Below are 20,728 nucleotides of genomic sequence, written 5' to 3'. Positions count from 1 at the left end.
TTCAATATTTTTTTAAAGGGAGGGGCTCCAAAGTTTTTAGGTGGGGACTTGTGTCAGAGAAGAGAAGAGAAGAGAAGAGAAGAGAAGAGAAGTGAAGAGAAGCGCCTCCCTCCTAACAACGCTACTGACAATAAATGATTACTAAAACCCCCGGGTTGATTGAAGTATAACCCCGAATTAACCCGACGACTTTATATATCGGTTTTCGTAAAAGTTACAATATAATATCGATGACGTATGCCGCCTTAACCATTTATAAAAATCTGTTGCCCTCCTTACCTAATTCTTCCCATCTATATTCTTACTATATTAGAGGTTGGCCAGTCTAACTCGAAAGCTCGCTGGCCGGGCATAGCGGTTTTTGGGACCGGACAACGAATCCCAAATTTCTTTAAGCTTATAAGTAATAAATCATTAATGGAGAGAGGAAGAAAAAAAACACATATAAAAACTATATAATTTATAAATTCAAAGATATACCAATATTTAATACTTTGCGAAGTTTCATTCATCATCCAAGGCTTAGTGTTGTTAAACGGCTCGTTTTGAGCCGATTTTTAAAAACGGCTAACTCAATATGTTAGCCAGGAAAATATTGCCTTAAGCCTCGACATTTCGCTATGTCTAGATCTTTGTGTCATATGTCAGCAAAATCTTCAGGCTTGCCTAATATTATTCTGAATAAATGAGTTAGCCCTTTTTAAAAATCGGCTCAAATCGAGCCTTTTAACAATACTAAAGGTTTAGCTGACTTTATCAATGGCGAACTTTTGCCAAAAAATGTTACCCTTCTCGAGGTTCATCTGTTTTATCGGTCATATATATGATCGCCCATCTAAGGGCCACGTAACTTAACGTAACCGCACCTAAAAAATATATCCAAAGTCGGTTTCAGTCTTACCCAGTTCAATTTTCCGGTTTTATAAGGCATATTCGTTTGATATTTGTCGCGTTACGCCAAAAATCCTTCTTGTCCATCTATCTCTTGATGGATTGGTTATCTCATAGATTCGAAGCGAAAATAATTTGATCTAAAAGAATATTTATTTAGACAATTTATATTTTATTAGACAAATATAAGAATGATGTGTTTTATTTTTTTGATTTTGCAATATTATTACATTACATTTATATACACTATAATATTTATATTATAAAAATAGATTAAAAACCATAAAAAAAACATTACACTAGAAATATTGTTTTTTTATAGTTATCTTTTACTAATATAATAACGATAAAAAAAAGTGAATTTTTCTAATATCATATTAAAATATTGTTATTATTATATATTTTTTTATTAGTTTATATAATATAAAAGTTTTTTTTTTAATGTAACAGGACCAGGCCAAATTTCTATAAATATCATTGGCGTTGTTAAGGGGTTCGATTTGAGCCGATTTTTATGAAAATAGCCTAATTCAATATTATATCCAGGAAAATATATCAGGCTAACCGCAAGATTTTGTTCATGGGTGACACAAAGAGTTTTAGGGAATCTATAATAATGAGCACAAATTTAACGTTTCAACGCAGCGTTTCAAAATGTAAACGCAGCCATGTTTAAATTGGAGCGTTATATTTTAACTTTTTTTCAATATGAAACGTCTTAAATTCTAAGCAAAAAAAAAAGGCTTGCCCTGTCGTTATTTTCAAAAAAATTATTATTTAATTTACTAATTTTTATTAATTAGCTGTTTTCGATGGCGTGGCGTGGTGCGGATTTTTAACTCCTTGGTTACGTTCCTGGTTTGTCCGTTTATTAAGCCTATTATATTTTGCTTGGAAACTTTTTTTCATCCAAGAAAAATATTTATTCCCGACAATAATATAAAAAAAACGCCTAAAATCCTTATCATTCATTTTAATCGTTGTGTGAAAAAAAATAACATTCATCCCAAAAAGTTGTATTTTCTTCTCTTTTTTTAAAAAAAAACCAAAATATCTCGATACGAATATTCATATTTAGATAATATTATAATGTAAAGATAATAGAATTTATTTATTTTTTTATATATATACATATAAATTGATAAATTTTTATCATAATTTTTTGGTATATATATATTATCTTAAAAAAAGGAAAAAAATTAAATAGAAAACATATAAATTAACGGGAAATCTGGTTTTTTTTTTCTTCCAGATTACAAAAACAAACTAAAATTACAAGTGTAATACAAGTCACCAAAACCTAACCATTGTAAAAAAATATATGAATAATATAAATGAGCCGTTTAACAACACTACACCAATAATTTTCCAAATTTGTTTATTTAATCATGCATCTCATGACAGTATCGCATCATTGACGCAATCGGTGGTTTAAAATGTTACGTGCGCGTATATTTTATACTATTATTTAGAAATGTCAGTTTATATATGTGATAGAAGCCCGGGGTCATTTTAGCCAAATGCCAGATTAAATAGGCCAATTATCGGAGCCTATCAGTTTAATTTAATTTTAAAAAATTTTTATGTAAGAATGAATGTAAAATATTTTAAATATGGCTAGTTTTCAAATGGTTTTTTAAAAGCATTTACCATAACCTAAGACAACGCGTCCCAGGTATCGTTACAAGATCTTTTGTCTGTAAAAATATTTAAATTAGTCTCTCAGGACAGCTAGAAATGCGAGGCTTTCGGTTATTAATCTGACTCTAAAAAATGTAGAGAACTCAAGAGAATACTATCAATTGTAAAATTATTTTTTTTGCAATATGGGATTAATTTGCAATATATTTTTTAAAAAATGTTACTTTTTTATGGTGAAGATCATTTTTTGGTGGGGGGGGGGGATAAAGTATAAAGTACACCAATCAACTCTAATCTCAGTTGTTAAGCTGAGCATTTGCATCCACCCGAAATTTTTTCAAACATTTTTTTAAAAAAAATCTTATTTTAACTTGTAAATAGAATCCCCCCCCTCCTTTCCCATATCCAAGGCAAATTCCTAGATAATCCACTGGGGGGATGGTTATCTATAATTATATATGACAAAGGTCTGATGTTAGCCTAGAATTTTACTCCAAAAGTATATGATGATGCCTTATAATTTCACAATTTTTTTTAAAAAAAAATCTTTCTATAGAAAAGATTCCTTTTATCTCATTGGCTAGATTTCACTTTAAAAAGCATATATAGGTTAGTTTCATGCCCGCTCCTCCGCCTAAACAAATTTTCATTTTCCAGTGTGAGCTATTTGCCGACTTTGTTTCAATTTATTTATATATTTTTTTTATTTCTTAAATAATAATTTATAACCAAAACAATTTTTTTTAAATACGCATTTCATCTATAATTATTACAATATGAATTAAAATTTTATGGTTTTTTTTAAAAGGCTTTTTCCCTCCCCTTAAAATAACCATTTAAAATATATATTTTAAAAGGACAAAAAAATTTTTATTAGTCTTATCCTGTCGTTATATAAAATTAAAAACTAAATTCTTAATGCCAACACTTTGCGCTCTTATCCTCCAAAATCCATAATATCTATAAAATATAAATTCACTTAAAAATAAATTATTATATAGTGTAGGATAGCATTTAAAAAATATATATATCTCTTGTACACACCATAATAATACAATACATATTAAAGGATTATTCTACTGTTTGAACTCGGACACCTTATTTTGATTTGTTTTTCTAAGGGTTCGGTTATAATGTTATTTTTCTTATTTTATTCTCTTTTTTTTTGTTTTTTTGGGGGATGTTTTTTTTTGTTTTAAATTTTTCTTTTGCTTTTTATAGAGCGCACAAATTGAGTATTTACATTTTGCCGTAATTTTAGATTGAGGTTATCTTTGAAAATTATATTATCGTCTGCGTTCTTATTTCTTTAATTTCTAAATATTCCTTTTTAGGATTATAAGTAAGTTTTTTTTATATTACATTTTGTATAATATTCCAAAGTGACGAATAAAAAAAGTAATGAGATAGCAAACCTATTTGCGTTTTTTTAAATGGTTGCTAAGGCCAAACGGTAATTTTTTGCACGAGGCCATTTGAAAGACGTTATTGGCGCTTGCAACTCAACGTTTGAAGCGCTCAATTCGTTCGCACTATTAGGGCTGTTCAGTCAATACTAAATAGCCGTCTGTTTAGTAATAAATTGATCAAGGACACCGAATCAAGGATTGATTTATCGAAAACATGCATGTGTTAAAAAAAAAGTGCATATAGAACACTATAATACCCAAATAGAATAATAATACCAAAAGAATTTGGGCAAATGATGTCTTAAATATTTTCGAATATTTATTTTTTTTCTTCGAACAAAAAAATTGTTTCGCATTATTATTATTATTTTAGTTTTTTTTTAGAATTGGAGTTTTTGAAATTAATCATATCGTATTTTTTAAATTAGCGAAGGTCCTAGACCGCACCCGAATTTAAAAACCGGTTATAAGGCGGATTTCCTAAACCTTTTGATCCGACTGGAAACCGGCATAAAATTCGAACCGAGTTTGTTTTTGTACCCGTAGAATTTTATAGTTCCTCGTTTACTAAATAACATTTGTAATGATAGGGAAGGGGGTGGGATTTTCGCAAAATTTTTTTCTCGCATTTCGCACATAGCGTAATTAATTATACTATGATGCTCTTTTTTTATTCTAAATAAGTTGGGCACTTTTGTTGGCACGGTTTTCCACCATTGCTTGGCCCGTGATTTTTCTAACTCATCAATCAGGTCATGGATAGACGCCCATAGATCTTTAGATGAGGTAATAAAATGTTAGTTTTTAAAACTTTTAAACATAATCAAAAACAAGTCGCTTTTATAATTTATATGAATATATAGTTGAATATAGATAGAATTAGTTGTTTTTTTTTAATTCATTAATTTGTTGTTTTTATATAAGACTTAGAAATCATTTCAGCCTACTAAAAAAAAATATTCAAATATTTTTATCCAATAATTTATTTATTTTTTATTTAAAAAAATGTGCTAATAATATTACGGGGATTAACCAATCACATTAACAAAGTTTACTTTTAAGCATGTAAATTGATGAAAAGAGAAAGAAAGAAAAAATATAAATTATATAGATTTAGGAGGATTAAAGCCAGAAAGAAAGAAATGATATATTATATTTTTAGTATTAAATTAACTAGCTTCCGGTATCTTTGCAAGAAAATAATAGTATATAATATTTTTTGAAATGTAACGAAAAAAGTCAAGTTACATTTCATTCATTATCTTTATAAAAACAAGAGACCTGTAGAGGTACCATTTGCACGGCCCGGCCCGGGTTTTATATTTTCAGGCCCGGCCCGGATTTTTAAAAAAATATATTATGTTTATTTTTGATTTTTATAGCTAATAATGGCAATTTAAAATATTTGGTTTTAAAATATACGAAAATTTAGGCTCGGGTACTAGGGCCGGGCCTGCAAGTCTCTGATAAAACCCTTTGAGATATTATATTTAATAAGCAAACCTAATACACCTTTTAGACATAAATTTTGAAAATAGATAATTTAGTGTCAAATAAATATTTTATTGAGGCAAATTGGTAAATTAAATTTTTATATAATTGTTTTATATTCTGTTATATTTTTTAAGTGTATATAATAAGTATTATTACATTTTGGTATATATATTTTTTTTCTGTACAATTATTTCGCAATTTAAATTGTATTATTTCCATTTAAATTCTTCCGTTTGTAAATCTAGTTAGTTTTCAAATATAACGATAACCAATTACTTTTCAGAAGTTACTTCCAGAAACACTACTTGGTAAAATTTGATTGGCGATAGAAATATTTTAAAGTAAATTTTTCAATGATTGGGCAGAGTTATAGCGAGAAAATAAATAAAGTCCAATATGAATTCATATAAATCACTATATTTTTTGAAAAAATTTTGTGTGCAAAAGAATTTTATTCAATTTTTTATGGAAATTTTTTTTGGAATATAACGATTCTTTTAATTTTGAAATAAAACTGTAAAATTCGAGTAAAGGCGATGTTTTTTGTCATTAATTTATTTGTCATAATCATAATATATTCAATATACATATGGATGTAGCCCATTGGTGGCAAATATACAGTTGATTGATTGAATATATATGAGGGGGGGGGGGGCTGTTAATTTTATTTTTTTTAAAAAACTATAAAGTCATGCCAAGAAGGATGCAAAAAATTATTTTAACCTTTATCTGAAACGAATATTTTCCGTCATTGCGATATATTTCTATACATTTATGAAATTTTTAAAAAATATTTATATTTTTATTTATTTATAAATATTTATGACCTAGAGTTTGAATTTTGATAAAATTTTGGGGAAAAAATCGTTAGAAAATCAAAAAAATTCGGATTTTCATCATTGGAAGATTATTTAAAATTTTACTATAAAATTTGATCAAAATTTTTTAACAAAAATCTTCAGATAACCGAAAATTGTTTGAAAATTTTATATATCTTGAAAAGCTTTTCAAACTCCGTTTAGAATTAGCTAGTTGGAAGAGATTCTATGAAAAGCCATAAAACGATTATCTGGGCCCGATCTAATGGGGGATTATTATTGTAAAATGCGAGCTCTTATTAAAAAATTTTACTTTGTGCAGTAAGGATCCTCGAATAATCTCTTTTAAAACGACGTGATTACATAATTGATATTGTTTGTGATGCTAGGGGAAGGTGTTAGGTGAGTTCGGGGTTAGTTGATACACTTTTTCCGTTCAGACCTCTTATAAATTTGATCCTAATAGTGCGCATAAATTGAACATTTCAATGCAGCGTTTCAAAACGCAAAAGCCTCTTTGTTTAAATGGAATCGTTAATTTTAATTTTTTTTTTAAACATGAAACGTCTAAATTTAAAACAAAACAAAAAAAATGCTGTCCAATTTATACTATTGCATTTAAAATAGAGATCTGCAAAGTTAGGCCCGGCCCGAACCTAATATTTTTAAAAAATTTGGGCCGGGTCGGGTCGGACCTTGGAAATTTTTTTAAATATACCTTAAATTTATCAATTTTATATTGAATTTTTTTATGTAATATAAAAATTTTTTGATTTTATTTATTGAAACTAAACGCCATATAACATATGTCTTTTATTTTGAGTAATTATAAAAATTAATTTCTATATTTAAATAAATTTGGGTCGGGCCGCGGTAAATTTTTTTAAAAAAATTTCGGGTTTGGGCCTGCAAATCTTTTTAAAAAATATTCGGGTTCGGGCCGGGCCGGGCTTGAAAAATTAGGCCCGTTGCAGATCACTAATTTAAAATGTATTATTTGCGTTTTAAAACGCTGCGTTGAAATTCTATATTTGTTGCCACTATAATAAGACTAATCTCGATTAACTTGGAGATGTATGTTATTAGGAAATGACGTGTTTTTTTAAGACCAACTTACCCCCAAACTCTGGTTGCATTGGTCTAACGCAACATATTCGTGGTTGCTCCACCCGTACCAACGAAGGTCTAAATATAAAAATTTAACCGAAAGAAAAATTGGTATTTGAAATAACGAACTAGAAAATCTATACCTTAATTTCTTTGTTAAAATTTAAATAAAAACTACATTATCTTTTTTTTTCCTCTTTCATGATCCTCGGGGCAAAAGATTCGATCCTCTATTTTGGTTTTATTAAATTTTTCTAGAATATCAAAATTAAAAATATAAGCTAAAAATGGCGGTAGGACTAACGTTCTGAGGAAGAACCAATCTTGGCCGGATAATTTGAAATTTTATTTTTAATTCATGTTTTATCATTTAAATATAATTGGCAGGTTATAAATTTTCTCTAGAATTCCTATATTCCTTACTTATAGTATGTGCAAAGAAAAACCCCGATTAGGGTCGATTTTTTAAAAAACGACCAGATTAAGAATTTTACCCTCATTAATATTATGTGTAAGCCTCCATATTTTGTTAAATAAATCTTTAAACCTCTAGGCTGGCTAATATTTTTTATCAACCCCTAGCTAAAGACAAACACATTATCTGATTCAATAATTCAGATTATTACCTATATAAACTGGTATAAATGGTATGTAGCTTATATTTTAATTATAGTGGGGAACTGAAGAGTACCTCCTACCCACGGTATTCAATACACCTCTATTTCTCTTCCTATACTTATAATTTTAATTGAGTTGTTTTTATTTATTTTTTTTTAAAAATAAATCGCTGTAAGAAATAGAGGAGATATCTAAAACCATAATATACGTAGTAGCTAATTTTGACAATCTCTATTGTGGCTTAGTCAAGTTTTTAGCCTAAAAAATTGAATTAAGCTTCTAAGTTGAGTCTCATCTTAAAGATTGATTCTAATATTTTTGAATAAATATGGGTACGATGTTTTATAGTTGACTAAAGTGAGGTATTAAACAACACTAATACGTACAAATTTTTCTATTTTTCCTTCATCCAAAAAATACGACTTTTAAAATATTTTATATGTAATTTGCTAAAAAAAAAAATTTAAGAGATTTAAAAAAAATAAAAGTCCTAAAAACTTACACACTCAATAATCCTCTTAAAAAAAATTAGGAAGGGGAAAAATAGAAATTACCAAATTTTTTAAAAAAAATTTTATTATTTGAAAAAAATATGAAAATAATCATTTTTTAAAATTGCACTTTAAAAAATAAAAATTTCTCAAACTAAATTTTATTTTATTTTTTAATGGCATTTTATATATAATGTAATAGATAATGAATGTTAATGTATTTTATACTATCTTATTATTAATATTATAATAATACTTTTTTTTAAAAAAAAAATAAATGGCTACTTAGGAGGATAAATTTACCGCCAGGTTAATATTTTAAACGGCTCGATTTAGTCACGTTTTAAATCTACCGAATTAGCAAATTATTTGCCCCTTTTCAAAAATATAACTTTAGGCTAATAAAAAATTTCTCTCATTATAAAAACACCCCCCCCCCTCCTCCCCTCCCTCTTCTTCTTTAAAAAAAATGCATACAATATATCACTATATAGAAGATTTTGATAGATAAAAATATAAAATAACGTCTATAATAAATCAAAGATTTTTTAAAAAATCTGATATAGCCTAAGGCCTACACAATAAGTGGGACCTAAAGATTTCCAATAACATTTATTGGGGAAAAACCCCGCCTAATATTGTCCCACCCACCTCTTTTAGCAAAATCCTGGATGCCATAGTTAATAAATGTTCAAACCTTTCTGTAATCTATGAGCAAACTCTTTGGCTAAAATATTGGATTGGGAGCCTTTTTACAATACTACTTCCATACACCCCCTTATGCCAGTGACGAATATTACCTCCTTTACTCCTTCCTAAAACAATATAAGAAAACCCTAATTAACATATCCTTACACTCGTACTCATTGTATGCGGAGATGGAAATAATTTAATATGTTGTTGAAACTAGTGTTGTTAAATGGCTCATTTTGAACCGATTTTTAAAAACGGGTAACTCAATATTTTATTAGGAAAAATATTGTGCAAGCCTTAAGGATAGGTTTGAACATCTATTAACGAAATCTCGAGGCTTGGGCAATATTTTTCTGGCTAAAATATTGAGTTGCCCGTTTTTAAAAATCGGCTCAAATCGAGCCGTTTAACAAAGTTAGTTGAAACCCCTTCATAACTTTTCACTTTATTTTTTTTCCTACTTTTTTAAATAATTTAATATAATTTAATCATTGAATATAGATATTTTATAATATTACGAATAAATTATAATATTTATAATAAAAAAAATAATCTCTGATTTTTCTTCTTTAAATTAAATTTTTTTTTTTATAGTATGATATTAATTTTGGAAGATTCGTTCATTTTAATTTTTGTCTAAAGAGAGCCGCTCTCTACAACCCTCCTCCCCCCCACACTCCCTGTCCACATAAATTTTTATCTTAAACAAAGAAACTTTTATTTTTTTAAAAAAAAATATTATTGGCATTTTACAAAACTCCCTTAAATTTTATGCCATAGAAGCGATTACGGTTAACGAAGTTCAATTTGAACCGATTTCGCAAAAATTTTAAATCCTGTCGGGGTTTTGACTTTCAACTCTATTCGACGATAATTGGTTTTCTAATGAAGGATAGAGGTTTGACTCCATAAAAAGGAACAACACAAAAATATCGAAATTTGTTTTAATTTTCGAGAATCGAAATATTTTTTTATCCCCCCTCCCTATCTTTTTGTTAGTGATTCGTTTGGTATCAGTATATATAAAAAAAAAAATTTTTAAAAATTGGTATTAATTAGATTAAAGTTTTATTATTTTTTTATTTGAATTAATTTTTACGTTCCTCGTTTATTAATAAAATAGCTTTATCCATATATCGTTATTTATATTGTATTACAATTTTTCATAAATAATTGATTACAGAAAAATATCAATAACGTGATTATCCAAACATGACATTTATTTTGTTTTGGTTCCTTTTTTTTACAATGATAAAATTAAAATCATGGAAATGAATGCGTGTTTTTTTTATGAATAAATTTATCTAGTAAAATTGGGAATTTCAATTATTAGAATTTCTTTTTCTGTGATTATAACCGGGGCTAATATGATACTTTCTTTTAATAGACTTCAAATATTATTTTTTTTAATGGGATAAAATCGTATTCAGGTTATAAAAAAATCAAAGAAATTTTTTTTTAAATAAACTGCGTTTCATACCTCTCAATAGTTGTCCGAATAAGGAATACAATGTGAGATTTCTTTAGACTAAAAGAAAAGGAAATTAAATAAATACTCTGCCCTTATAAGCTTATTTTTTACCCACCCAGTGACATATTATAATACCTAAACTGACGATGCATTCGTAATAATGCATTTAAAAGCGTCGTTAAATGCAAATCAGCTGGACCCGATTTTTTGGTAACCCAGATAGTTCATAATAATGCATTTGAAAGCTTCGTTGGATGCAAATCAGCTGGATCCGCCATTTTGATAATCTATATAGTAATTATTCTCTTTAAAAACTACTATTAAGTTGATAACTTGCTTCCTTATATTATCTCGATGATCAGGCAATTCTTTAATAAAGTTTGCGTCAGGCATAAGAATAAATTGACCTCTCGTTTAAAATTTTTACTAATGATATGGATAACCAAAATGGCGTCCCCAGCTGTTTTTCATTGATGTACTCTTTTAATGAATGCATCGTCATTCTAGGTATTATTATATGTCATTGGGCTAATGTGACACTTTTTTAATAAGCTTCAAATATTATTTTTTTTAATAAAAAGAATAAGAATTTATGCCTATTATTTTATGGGAAAAAATCCTTATTCAGGTTATAAAAATTTAAGAATATTTTTTTTAAACCGCTTTTCATGATGCTCAATAGCTGTCGGAATAAGGAATGCAATGTTAGATTTCTTTAAACTAAAGGAAAATAAAATAAATACGCCCTGCCCTTATAAGCTTATTTTAATAGTTGTTATCATCCACCCAACCCAATGACATATAATAATACCTAGACTGACGATGCATTCATTATGATGCATTTGAAAGCGTCGTTGAATGCAAATCAGCTGGACCCGCCATTTTTGTAACCCATATAGTAATTACATTTTAATAATGATATAGGTAATCAAAATGGCGTCCCCAGCTGTTTTTGCTGGTGTACACTTTTAATGAATGAATGCATCGTCAGTCTAGGTATTTTATATGTCATTGCATCCACCATCTGTCAAATAATTTTAAAAGGGAGGGGTCTTCTTTCTATCCGCATGTTCTGAACAGAATGTTCTATTAAGTATTTGGAACATAATTACGATAGGGCTAGGATTGTAAATTAAGTTTACCAAATTCAATTTTTGGTTCCTGTTTTCGGATACGAAATCACTTGTCTATAACCTTTTTTAGAGTGTTGGGGAAAGGAGGGGTAAATAATTTTCTGAAAATTACTAATTATCCAGTATATTCATAAACTTTAAGAAACGATCTATTTTGATAAACGTCGATTTAAAGATTATCGGTGAACTGTTGCGACCGGAATTGGTAATAAAATCCAATCGACCTTTTTTTTTAAAGTTAAAATTAACTCCTTTTTTTCTATCTAAGTTTAAATTCATTTTTTTTTAAATGGTGTAAAAATATGAAACACGGATTTTAAAAAAAAGCAGACGATTTGAAATATTTTATTCTTTATTTTTTTAAAAAAATGGTTCTGCTTCTGGTTTCTAACGTTTTTTAATAAAAAGGGTACCGGTTACTAGATTTGACGCATTTCCGGTTTCCAGCTCGGATTAAAATATCATAAATTATCACGATCGCTGAGTAGCGTTGGCGTATATCAGGATTTTCCTCGTTTTGCCTGGTTTTGCAATTTATCTTTTTACCAACAATTTAGACAATATTTATAGGGGGGTTGTTCTTTTAAAATGAAATTTATTGATTGTTCATTTATTTTAGAAAATTATTGTTCTTAAGCTTTATACTATTTTTTAAATAATATTATAATATATATAATAATAATAACTTAACTTAACTTATTTATTTGCAGGATAATATGGGGTGAGGGGGGGGGGGGGTATCAATATTTATTTGCTTTTAACTTGATTTTTCCCACCAATTATTTCCCGAAAAGGGATTTCCAAGTTTCCCCTCGTGGTCAACCTAATATAAATAATCTTTAACCAAAAAAAATTTTAAAAATCCACAAAAAAAACACATTAAAATTATTTTATTTTAACATCCACAAAAAAAAATAGATTTTAATGTAAAAAAATTATTACACGGTTCTTTCGATAATAAATGGCTTTCCAAGCGTCATTTAAAACAATCCAACGCGTCTCGCGTTGATGGCCAACACACTCGAAAGAATCCTTTGATCTCACAAAATCACCGCCTGCCTTCTCATATATATTTCGATCTGGAGGATCTAACTTACCCCGATTCCATCGGAGATTCTGAAATATCCTTCACGCAAAATCATATTCATCACCAAACCCCAACAATAAACACTAAAATGAGTCATTTCGAAAATTCGGAATATTTTAATCCCTCGCACCCTAACCGAAATTCGCGCGTGCATTATAATTCTGTGCCGGATGAGAATCGTTTCGATTTCAACGATTATTACTACGATAGTATATTAGATTCTGAATATTCTCTCCCCACGTGTAAGATATATTGTTAAATTATTCCCTACTAACAATATTTTTTTATATGTATAAATTAGTTATCAAGAATTTTTGGGATAGTGGGTGACTATTGCGCCATTTTTTTTAAAAATATATTAACTCTAACCAGAGATCCGAACCGAATCGTTATAACGATATTAACCGTTATTTATTTATCGAAAACCTCAATCTTTATAAGATTCGTAACCCGAACCCGAAAAGGAACCTCTAAAAAAAAGTCGTCGACAGGTTCGAACCGTTTATCCTAACGGTTTTTTAATAAAGATTACTATATGTCAATCAATTTTGATTGTCAATCATTATCGGTATCCATTTTTTCATAATAAATATTTATATTATAGTCAATAATAATATCTTAGAATATGTAAATGATGCGCATTTATTATATATACAATAATTGTGGGATTAGGGATAGAACTTTAAAAATAGGCTTCGTATCAGAAAAAGTTCGAACCGGTTTTTAAGAGCCCAACCCCAACGGATATTATTTTTTAACAACCTAAACCCGAAGCCAAACGGATATTTGTTTACGGTTCGGATCCTAGAACCTAGCCCATATATCTATGGTATTTCATGTTTAAGAAAGCCGAAACTCATCCAAGTGGTAAAAATATTAGTCCAGATAGGGAAAGAGAAAAAAATGCGAATTATAAAAATTTATAGTAATGGCTTATAATAGCTACTCACTTACCAAAATTAATTTTTTTAAGTAAAAAAAATAATAATAATTGAATTATCTCACTTGTATGCTATGCTATATGTCATCAAGAATAAATATCTAATGAGATTATTATTAAAAAAATAATGCATTTAGAGTTATTATACGAAATGATACTTTTAGAGTTATACTAAATGACGTTTTAGTTAATAAATGCTCTATAAACCTCACCTCCCCCCCCCCCCTCCAAACCTATTCATTTGTTGTTTTTTTTCCGCATTTTGTAAAATTATGTTAGCCAACGCCCTACCGAAATAAAATAGCGTTTTATTCGTAAAACATACCCCCTTGATAAGGTTGTGACAAGTTGCGAAGCAAAATTATTTCGCAAGAAAACCCATTTTCGATAGGTTAATATATATATCGCGAATAAAAAATCGCGCGATTTTAATTGCTCACTGGGACATGGCCTTATACTTACTATTTTCCGCTTGCTTTGCCGACATAGGATGGTGTATCTTTATGTCCAGTCCAGGATCATGTAACCCCTCTCCAAAAAAACATATGAGAATTCACAAAAACAATAAACCTTGATAATTAATTAATCTGTTTCTTCTTCTTTTCATCTTCACTAGTTTAACATACATTGAGTAATTTCATCCAGAGATGCTAACGCTCATTTATTATTTATTCTGCAAAAATCAATTTTTCGTACATGTTAAGTTGGAAACTGTTTTAAATACAATAATTTCAATTTACTACTTAGTTAATTCTAATTCGAAGAATGTGTTAAATTAATGCTCTTTTAAAATCCATTCTCTTATCCTAGTGAACAAAAAACATTATACTGCTCACAGCTGATCTCACCGTTAAGACCCGTACGACCAACGCGCGAGCAAAACTGATTAAATTTAGGAGCATTTTTTAAAATGAAAATTCACATTATTAGCCGAATTATTTTGCTTGTTCATTATAAAGCATCTACTATATATAATATTCCCAAAGATGGACCAATCATAATACGACCGCTTACGAATGTGACAGCGAGCGATCAAGGTGTCGCGAGTTTCTTTTGCGAGGTCATCGCTCATCCTCGTCCCGTGTTCACTTGGACCGTTAGGGGCAAAAATTTGACCGGAAAAAGGTTATGAATGAATGTAAATTTTGGGATATATTTAAATTTTTTTCGAGGGCAATAGGGTTGATTAATACAAAAGATTATTTGGATGCAGGATAAGATATTTCGATTTTAGAAAATTGTATAATATATTAATTATAGGTTTCAAGTTCTGGAGATGGAGAAAGGTAGATTAGGCTCCGTGCTGCGGATCGAGCCCCTAAGCGCGGAAAAGGATAAAAATTCTTCCGTGAAGTGCGAAGTATTCAACGAGTACGGAACTGTGTCGTCCCAAGCCAATTTAGCAGTGTTACAAGGTTTATCACAGCGCCATTTTTTAAAGAAAGAAAGAAATTTAATTATTAAATATATTGGGTTATGATAGCATTTTTTAACAGTATATGTCAAAAAGACATCCGGTGGGCAGAAATTATTTCACAACTTATTTATAATTTATATATATATTTTTTTTTAAAACAGCAAAAACATTACCACCAGGTTTTCCTGCTATCATTCAGGGTCCTAAGAGAAAAGTAGTAGAATATGGCACCTCTTTTTCCATTCCTTGCAATACCATTGGCCAACCCTCGCCTCGAGTGGATTGGTTAAAAAATTACGCGCCGATAATTTTTTTAACAGATCATGCCGAAGCAACATCGTCGCAAATGGATCAATCAGGGAATTCCGAAGGTGTTTGGAGAAGGCATAAACTGCTTAATAATGGTATTCTCATTATGTATTATAATAGATTATTAAGCTTTTAATTTGCCTTTACATTTTCAATATAATTGATTAGAAAATAATAAGAAACGAAACCTTTTGTCGTCTATATACAAATCTTATTTTTTATTCTTATCCTACTTTATAGGCTGGTTACTGGTAGAAAATGCAGAATATAGCGATGAAGGGGAATATCAATGCATGGCTACAAATAAGCATGGTTCGGCTTACAGTCCAACCATAGCTAAAATATGGGTTAAAGGTGTGAAATTTTTTTTTATATTTTTTTTAAATTTTAAACTAACATCTCTAACTTTTTTGGGGAGTAGCTATCTATCCCGCTAATTGCTTTTAACCCTTCCTTAACGAATTTTTTTTAGAATGATGTATTAGGAATATTCATCCATTCATATTTTGCAAAATTTATCACCACCCGTGCACCCCCCCCAGCAAACATTTTTGGTTTCAGTTATAACCTTTTTTGATTCTTCCGATCTAAAATTCTCTTACATATTCGCCAAAAATTTATCCGGTAACCAATATCGGTTATCCGGTTTGGGGCGAATATCGGAAAATGTCGGATCCGCATCGCTCTGCTCTAGGCCCTATGGTGAATTGTTTTGATAAAGAATATAATATATCGCATTACATTAGTACCACCGCATTTTAATTTAATTTTTATAGGGAAATCAATACAAAAAAATTTATCCTGATTCATATCTTATATATATATATATATATATATATCTAAAAGAAAGAAGAATTCCCCCTTACTTTTCCATACTACCTCCCCTTACCGTCCAAATAGCAAAGGCTGTTTCCGGAGCAACTTACCCCGGTTCCACTAAAACAAGGACAAACGATTATAGAAAAAATATAACTTGCGTGGCCGTCGGATCGCCTATGCCATTAGTGAGGTGGAAAAAGATATCTCCCGTCTCTACCAAACAGCGACCCTATAACAAGCAGAACAATTTGGTATAACATAACACTAAATATTAAAGGCTCTGAATGGGCTTCCTTTAACGTTTTTTTTTCTTCTCTTTTTTTTAATGTTTTTGCTTATTTTGGTTCCCGTTTAAAATCGCTAAAATTGATAATCTCGCTTATATCTTCCTAGAAAATTTTTTTTATAGTAAATTTGAAATTAATATTAATAGATGCTAGAGAGTAAACACTAATATTTAAGTTGAGAATTTCAAAAAAATTCGCTAAAAATGGAGGAAATATCATCCATATTCCCATAGCATCTATTAATATTAATTTTCAAATTTGCTTTAGAATTTTTCTAGGAGATGTAAGAGAAATTTCCAAATTTTAAATGATTTTTGTTTTAGCTATCTAAAACCTATCCCAAAAAATGTTTGTCTTCATGTAACTTAATATTATTTTTTTTTTCTTTTAATATTATATGAGGTACAATCTATTTATTACTACCCAAAAAAAATTAAGTATTTCTTGAAATGGTATTTTATAAAAATTTCTTATTTTTTAAAATAAAATACTTGAAGAGTATCTGTTTTTTGTTTCCAAATTTTTATCGTCAGTAAGATATAGATAATTTTTGTATGATTTATTTTCGGAAAATAAAAATTTCCCGAATCGAATTTAAAAGATCTAATCAAATCTTGTTCCGATATTTACAGAACCTAATTTTAAAGGATATAAATAATAATAATTAAAACTGATTTTAACATTTTTTTTGATTTATTTCAAATTTAATGAGTACTTGAAACTTGAAAAATATTATATCACGTTTAAATATCACGTTTAAATTTAATTATATAAATAGTCGGACTGTGTTCTAGGTCGGCTTAATACTTAATAGCCAGTTATTTTACCCTCTTTTAAGTATAGGCTAAATAGCCAAAAAAAACGAGAATAAAATTACGAAAAATAGCAATACCACCAAATACTTGAAACCAAAAAATAAGGTGTTCTCGAGATCAAATACATTTTTTAGTCTATACTAAAATGCAGTTAAGTATCCGAGCGACCTAATAAACTGCTTCATAATTTAATTGCGAATAAGACCGATACGAAGCCTGCGTTCTGAATCTCTAAAGATCATACCGCGTTGGTTTGTCTGAACCAAGAAACGCCGCCCATTAATCCCTTTCTAAAATATAGCTTCCTTTTTTTTTAAAAAAAATGAAGCTTAATATGGTATGCAAATAATGGAAAACGGAGATACAATATAAATATAAAAATATTCTCTATATATTTTAATGTAAGATATTTCCGTATATTCAAATATGTTATGCAGGGATTTCCCAAATTATTTCATAATCATGTTAATGAGCTTCGAAACGACGATATCGATGACATGATCGAAGATGAGATGAATGACGAATTTGACCAGGATCGCGCGGAAGATGGTGGCGATAGGGAAATGTATCAAGAATTTTATCGGGATTTTAATCAAGCGGACACTACGTCGATTGATAGCTTTGGAAATGGGTTGGTTTTTTTTAAAAAAAACGTATATTATCCGGGCCGGGCCGAAAAAAATTTTTGAAAAAAAATCCGGGCCAGGCTGTGCAAATGGTACCTCTGTAGGTCTCTGATAAATATAAACTACTTTATACTATATACAAAACATTTCCGTTTAAATTTATGACCATCCCCTTAATTAATGATTATGTCCAATTACGCTTTAACCTTTTAGGGAGATAGCGAACAAAATACGATGCATATTTGTATTCTCCGCCGCGAATTGGCGCTAACCGTGATTGTTAGGCTAGTTAGATACTAAGTTACTATTTTTATAAATATTTCTTTTGTCCCCTTCTTTAATATTGTTTCTATCTAGAATACTATTGTTTCTATAAAATCAGTGTCTACATTTATGAGGGAGGAGGTACAGTTGCCTTCATGGGAAAATGTGGTAAAGATTCCATGAGGCTGAGGGGTAAGGGCGTTTGATCTTTGGCTTATTGTTTTCCATTTTCTCTCTCTTATTCGGACGCTATATAAAATTTTATTATTCACTTCTACTTTTTAAATCTAAAAGTTACATGGGAAAAGTTACCATTGGCAAAAACGTTCTGCAAATCGGACCTCTGGAGACAGGCGCCAATTTTACTTGCATTGCTGTTTCTAAGCTCGGTACTATACAAGCTATCACCCGAATTTTGGTCAGAGGTTTGTAGATATTGTATTGCATAATATTTTGTTTCATTTTTTTTCTTTCTCTCGTTTTTCTTTTAAAAAAAATATCAAAAATGTTTTTCTTTTCTTTCTAAATGTCACCCAATTAATATAACGATTAAACGGCTCAATTTTAAAAAATGGCTAACCTTTGGCCACAATATTTTGCGCGAAACTAGAGGTTTGGCTCATGGGTGGCAGAAGAGTTTGGACATCTATTAACAAAATCTCGAGGTTCGCGTAATATTATTTTAGCTAAAATCCGCTCGAGCGAATCTAGGAAAATAATTCCCTGGAAAACCGTTTTTTTTAAAGATATTATATATTGCAAAATTAATTAAATAGGAGAAAACATTCCCTATAAATAAATCCACAAAAATAAAAATCCCCAAATAAAATATTTAAAAATTTTGAGAAAATCAATTCCGGTAAGAATTATTATTGGGGATTTTTTTTCCGGGCAATTATTTTCCGCTTAACCAAATCGAGCCATTTAACCCTGCATTCACAGTTATTACTAATCGCGCCGGAGTATACAAACTCGCAAATTTTACACACTTAGCCGCGAATTCACGCTAACTGTGAATGAGGGGTAACCACTCCAATTAAACTTTATATTTTATAAATAATAAATTTCCCCAAATTATAAATTAATGCTCAATATTTTTTAGATTTAAAAACTTTTCGCGCTTTTCGAATCTAAAATTTCTTATATTTTTTTATTAGGCGTTCTTTGTTGTTAAAATATCAGACTTTTTAAAGTTATATTTGTAAAATCAGACCTACCTGGCGCCCCGACATTTTTAAACCTTTTAAACGTAACCAGTTCATCAATCATGATCAGCTGGGACGAAGTCACAGAGCCAAAATTATCTGATGCCCCGCACCTATCTTACGAAATACGAGTAAATTTAATATAAATATTTATCATACATGTATCTTATTTTATTTGCCATGTTGTTTAATAAGTTGTTGTGTTTTTTTTAAACATATGATTATGATTTTAATCACTAAAAATTGCATAGTAGAGCCAATGACATGTAATAATACCTAGACTGATTATATTCATATTAGTGCATTTGAAAGCGTCGTTGAATGCAAATCAGCTGGACCATTTTAATAACCCATATAGTAAATTATTCTCATGTTAAAAACTACTATTATGTTGATAACTTGCTGCCTTATTATCTCGATGATCAGGCAATTCTTTAATAAAGTTTGCGTCAGGCATAGGAATAAATTGGCCTCTAGTTTGAAATTTTTAATAATATGGGTAATCAAAATGGCGTCCCCAGTTGTTTTCATTGATGTACACTTTTAATGAAAACATCGTCAGTAAGTGGCCCCTACAAAGGGGGGGGGGGGTTCCGAAGCAACTGCTTCAGTAAATTTAAGTGAAGGTACCTTTTTTGAAATTTTTTATTTTTAAATTTTGAGTGGGGGTGGGGGGCACTTTTTAAAAAAAATTTTTTTTTTAGTTTTGCTACATCCATCCATAACCAATTGATTTCTGGTTTATGTATGTAATAATAAGACCTCTCCCCCACTTATTTATTAATTTAATATGAATTGACGGAAATTTTAGATCGATGTTTAGTAAATTAGGTTGTTATCCGAGATTTCTTGTCATAAATTATTTTTCCAATTTCAAAATATGCCTAAAAATGTTAACCAAAAATAATAAAATGTGTTAGAAGAAAATATAATATCTGACTCTTTTAATGATCATGAAATTTATTGTGCATGAATCTTCACAGGTACATATGATGGCCGATTATGGAAAGCTCACACAACAAAAATTTCATATTGCATTTTATAATACCCCAGACAGAATGTGTGGATAATAACCGTTCTGTCATAAGAATATTAATAAGATGTCTAGGTTATTTAATATCTCGTAACCAAGCCTTCTGGGGGAACAGGCTACAAGAAGGCAATATGATGGGCCTTATTAAATTCATTGCAGA

The 20,728-nt window shown here is 29.4% G+C and overlaps 1 protein-coding gene across 3 annotated transcripts in view; it reads left to right on the top strand.

Annotated features, from left to right (window-relative positions):
• Nucleotides 1-20,728, top strand: part of LOC135928183 (receptor-type tyrosine-protein phosphatase F-like) — a 69,186-nt gene that overhangs the window by 8,316 nt on the left and 40,142 nt on the right. For 2 of the 3 annotated variants that reach the window (XM_065464561.1, XM_065464563.1), the window contains exons 2-10: nt 12,685-13,095; nt 14,780-14,918; nt 15,054-15,208; nt 15,372-15,614; nt 15,760-15,873; nt 16,366-16,589; nt 17,878-18,071; nt 18,625-18,755; nt 19,542-19,666. In XM_065464561.1, coding sequence (XP_065320633.1) covers nt 12,685-13,095; nt 14,780-14,918; nt 15,054-15,208; nt 15,372-15,614; nt 15,760-15,873; nt 16,366-16,589; nt 17,878-18,071; nt 18,625-18,755; nt 19,542-19,666 — 1,736 coding nt within the window. The remainder of the gene's footprint in view (nt 1-12,684; nt 13,096-14,779; nt 14,919-15,053; nt 15,209-15,371; nt 15,615-15,759; nt 15,874-16,365; nt 16,590-17,877; nt 18,072-18,624; nt 18,756-19,541; nt 19,667-20,728) is intronic. The other variant, XM_065464562.1, reaches the window with a different exon arrangement.

This window comes from Gordionus sp. m RMFG-2023, chromosome 4 (assembly GCF_954871325.1).
Source record: "Gordionus sp. m RMFG-2023 chromosome 4, tfGorSpeb1-WG-v2, whole genome shotgun sequence".
Taxonomy (NCBI): Eukaryota; Metazoa; Nematomorpha; class Gordioida; order Chordodea; family Parachordodidae; genus Gordionus; species Gordionus sp. m RMFG-2023.
The sequence above is the reverse complement of the archived record's forward strand: the minus strand, read 5'-3'. Positions and strand labels throughout refer to the sequence as shown.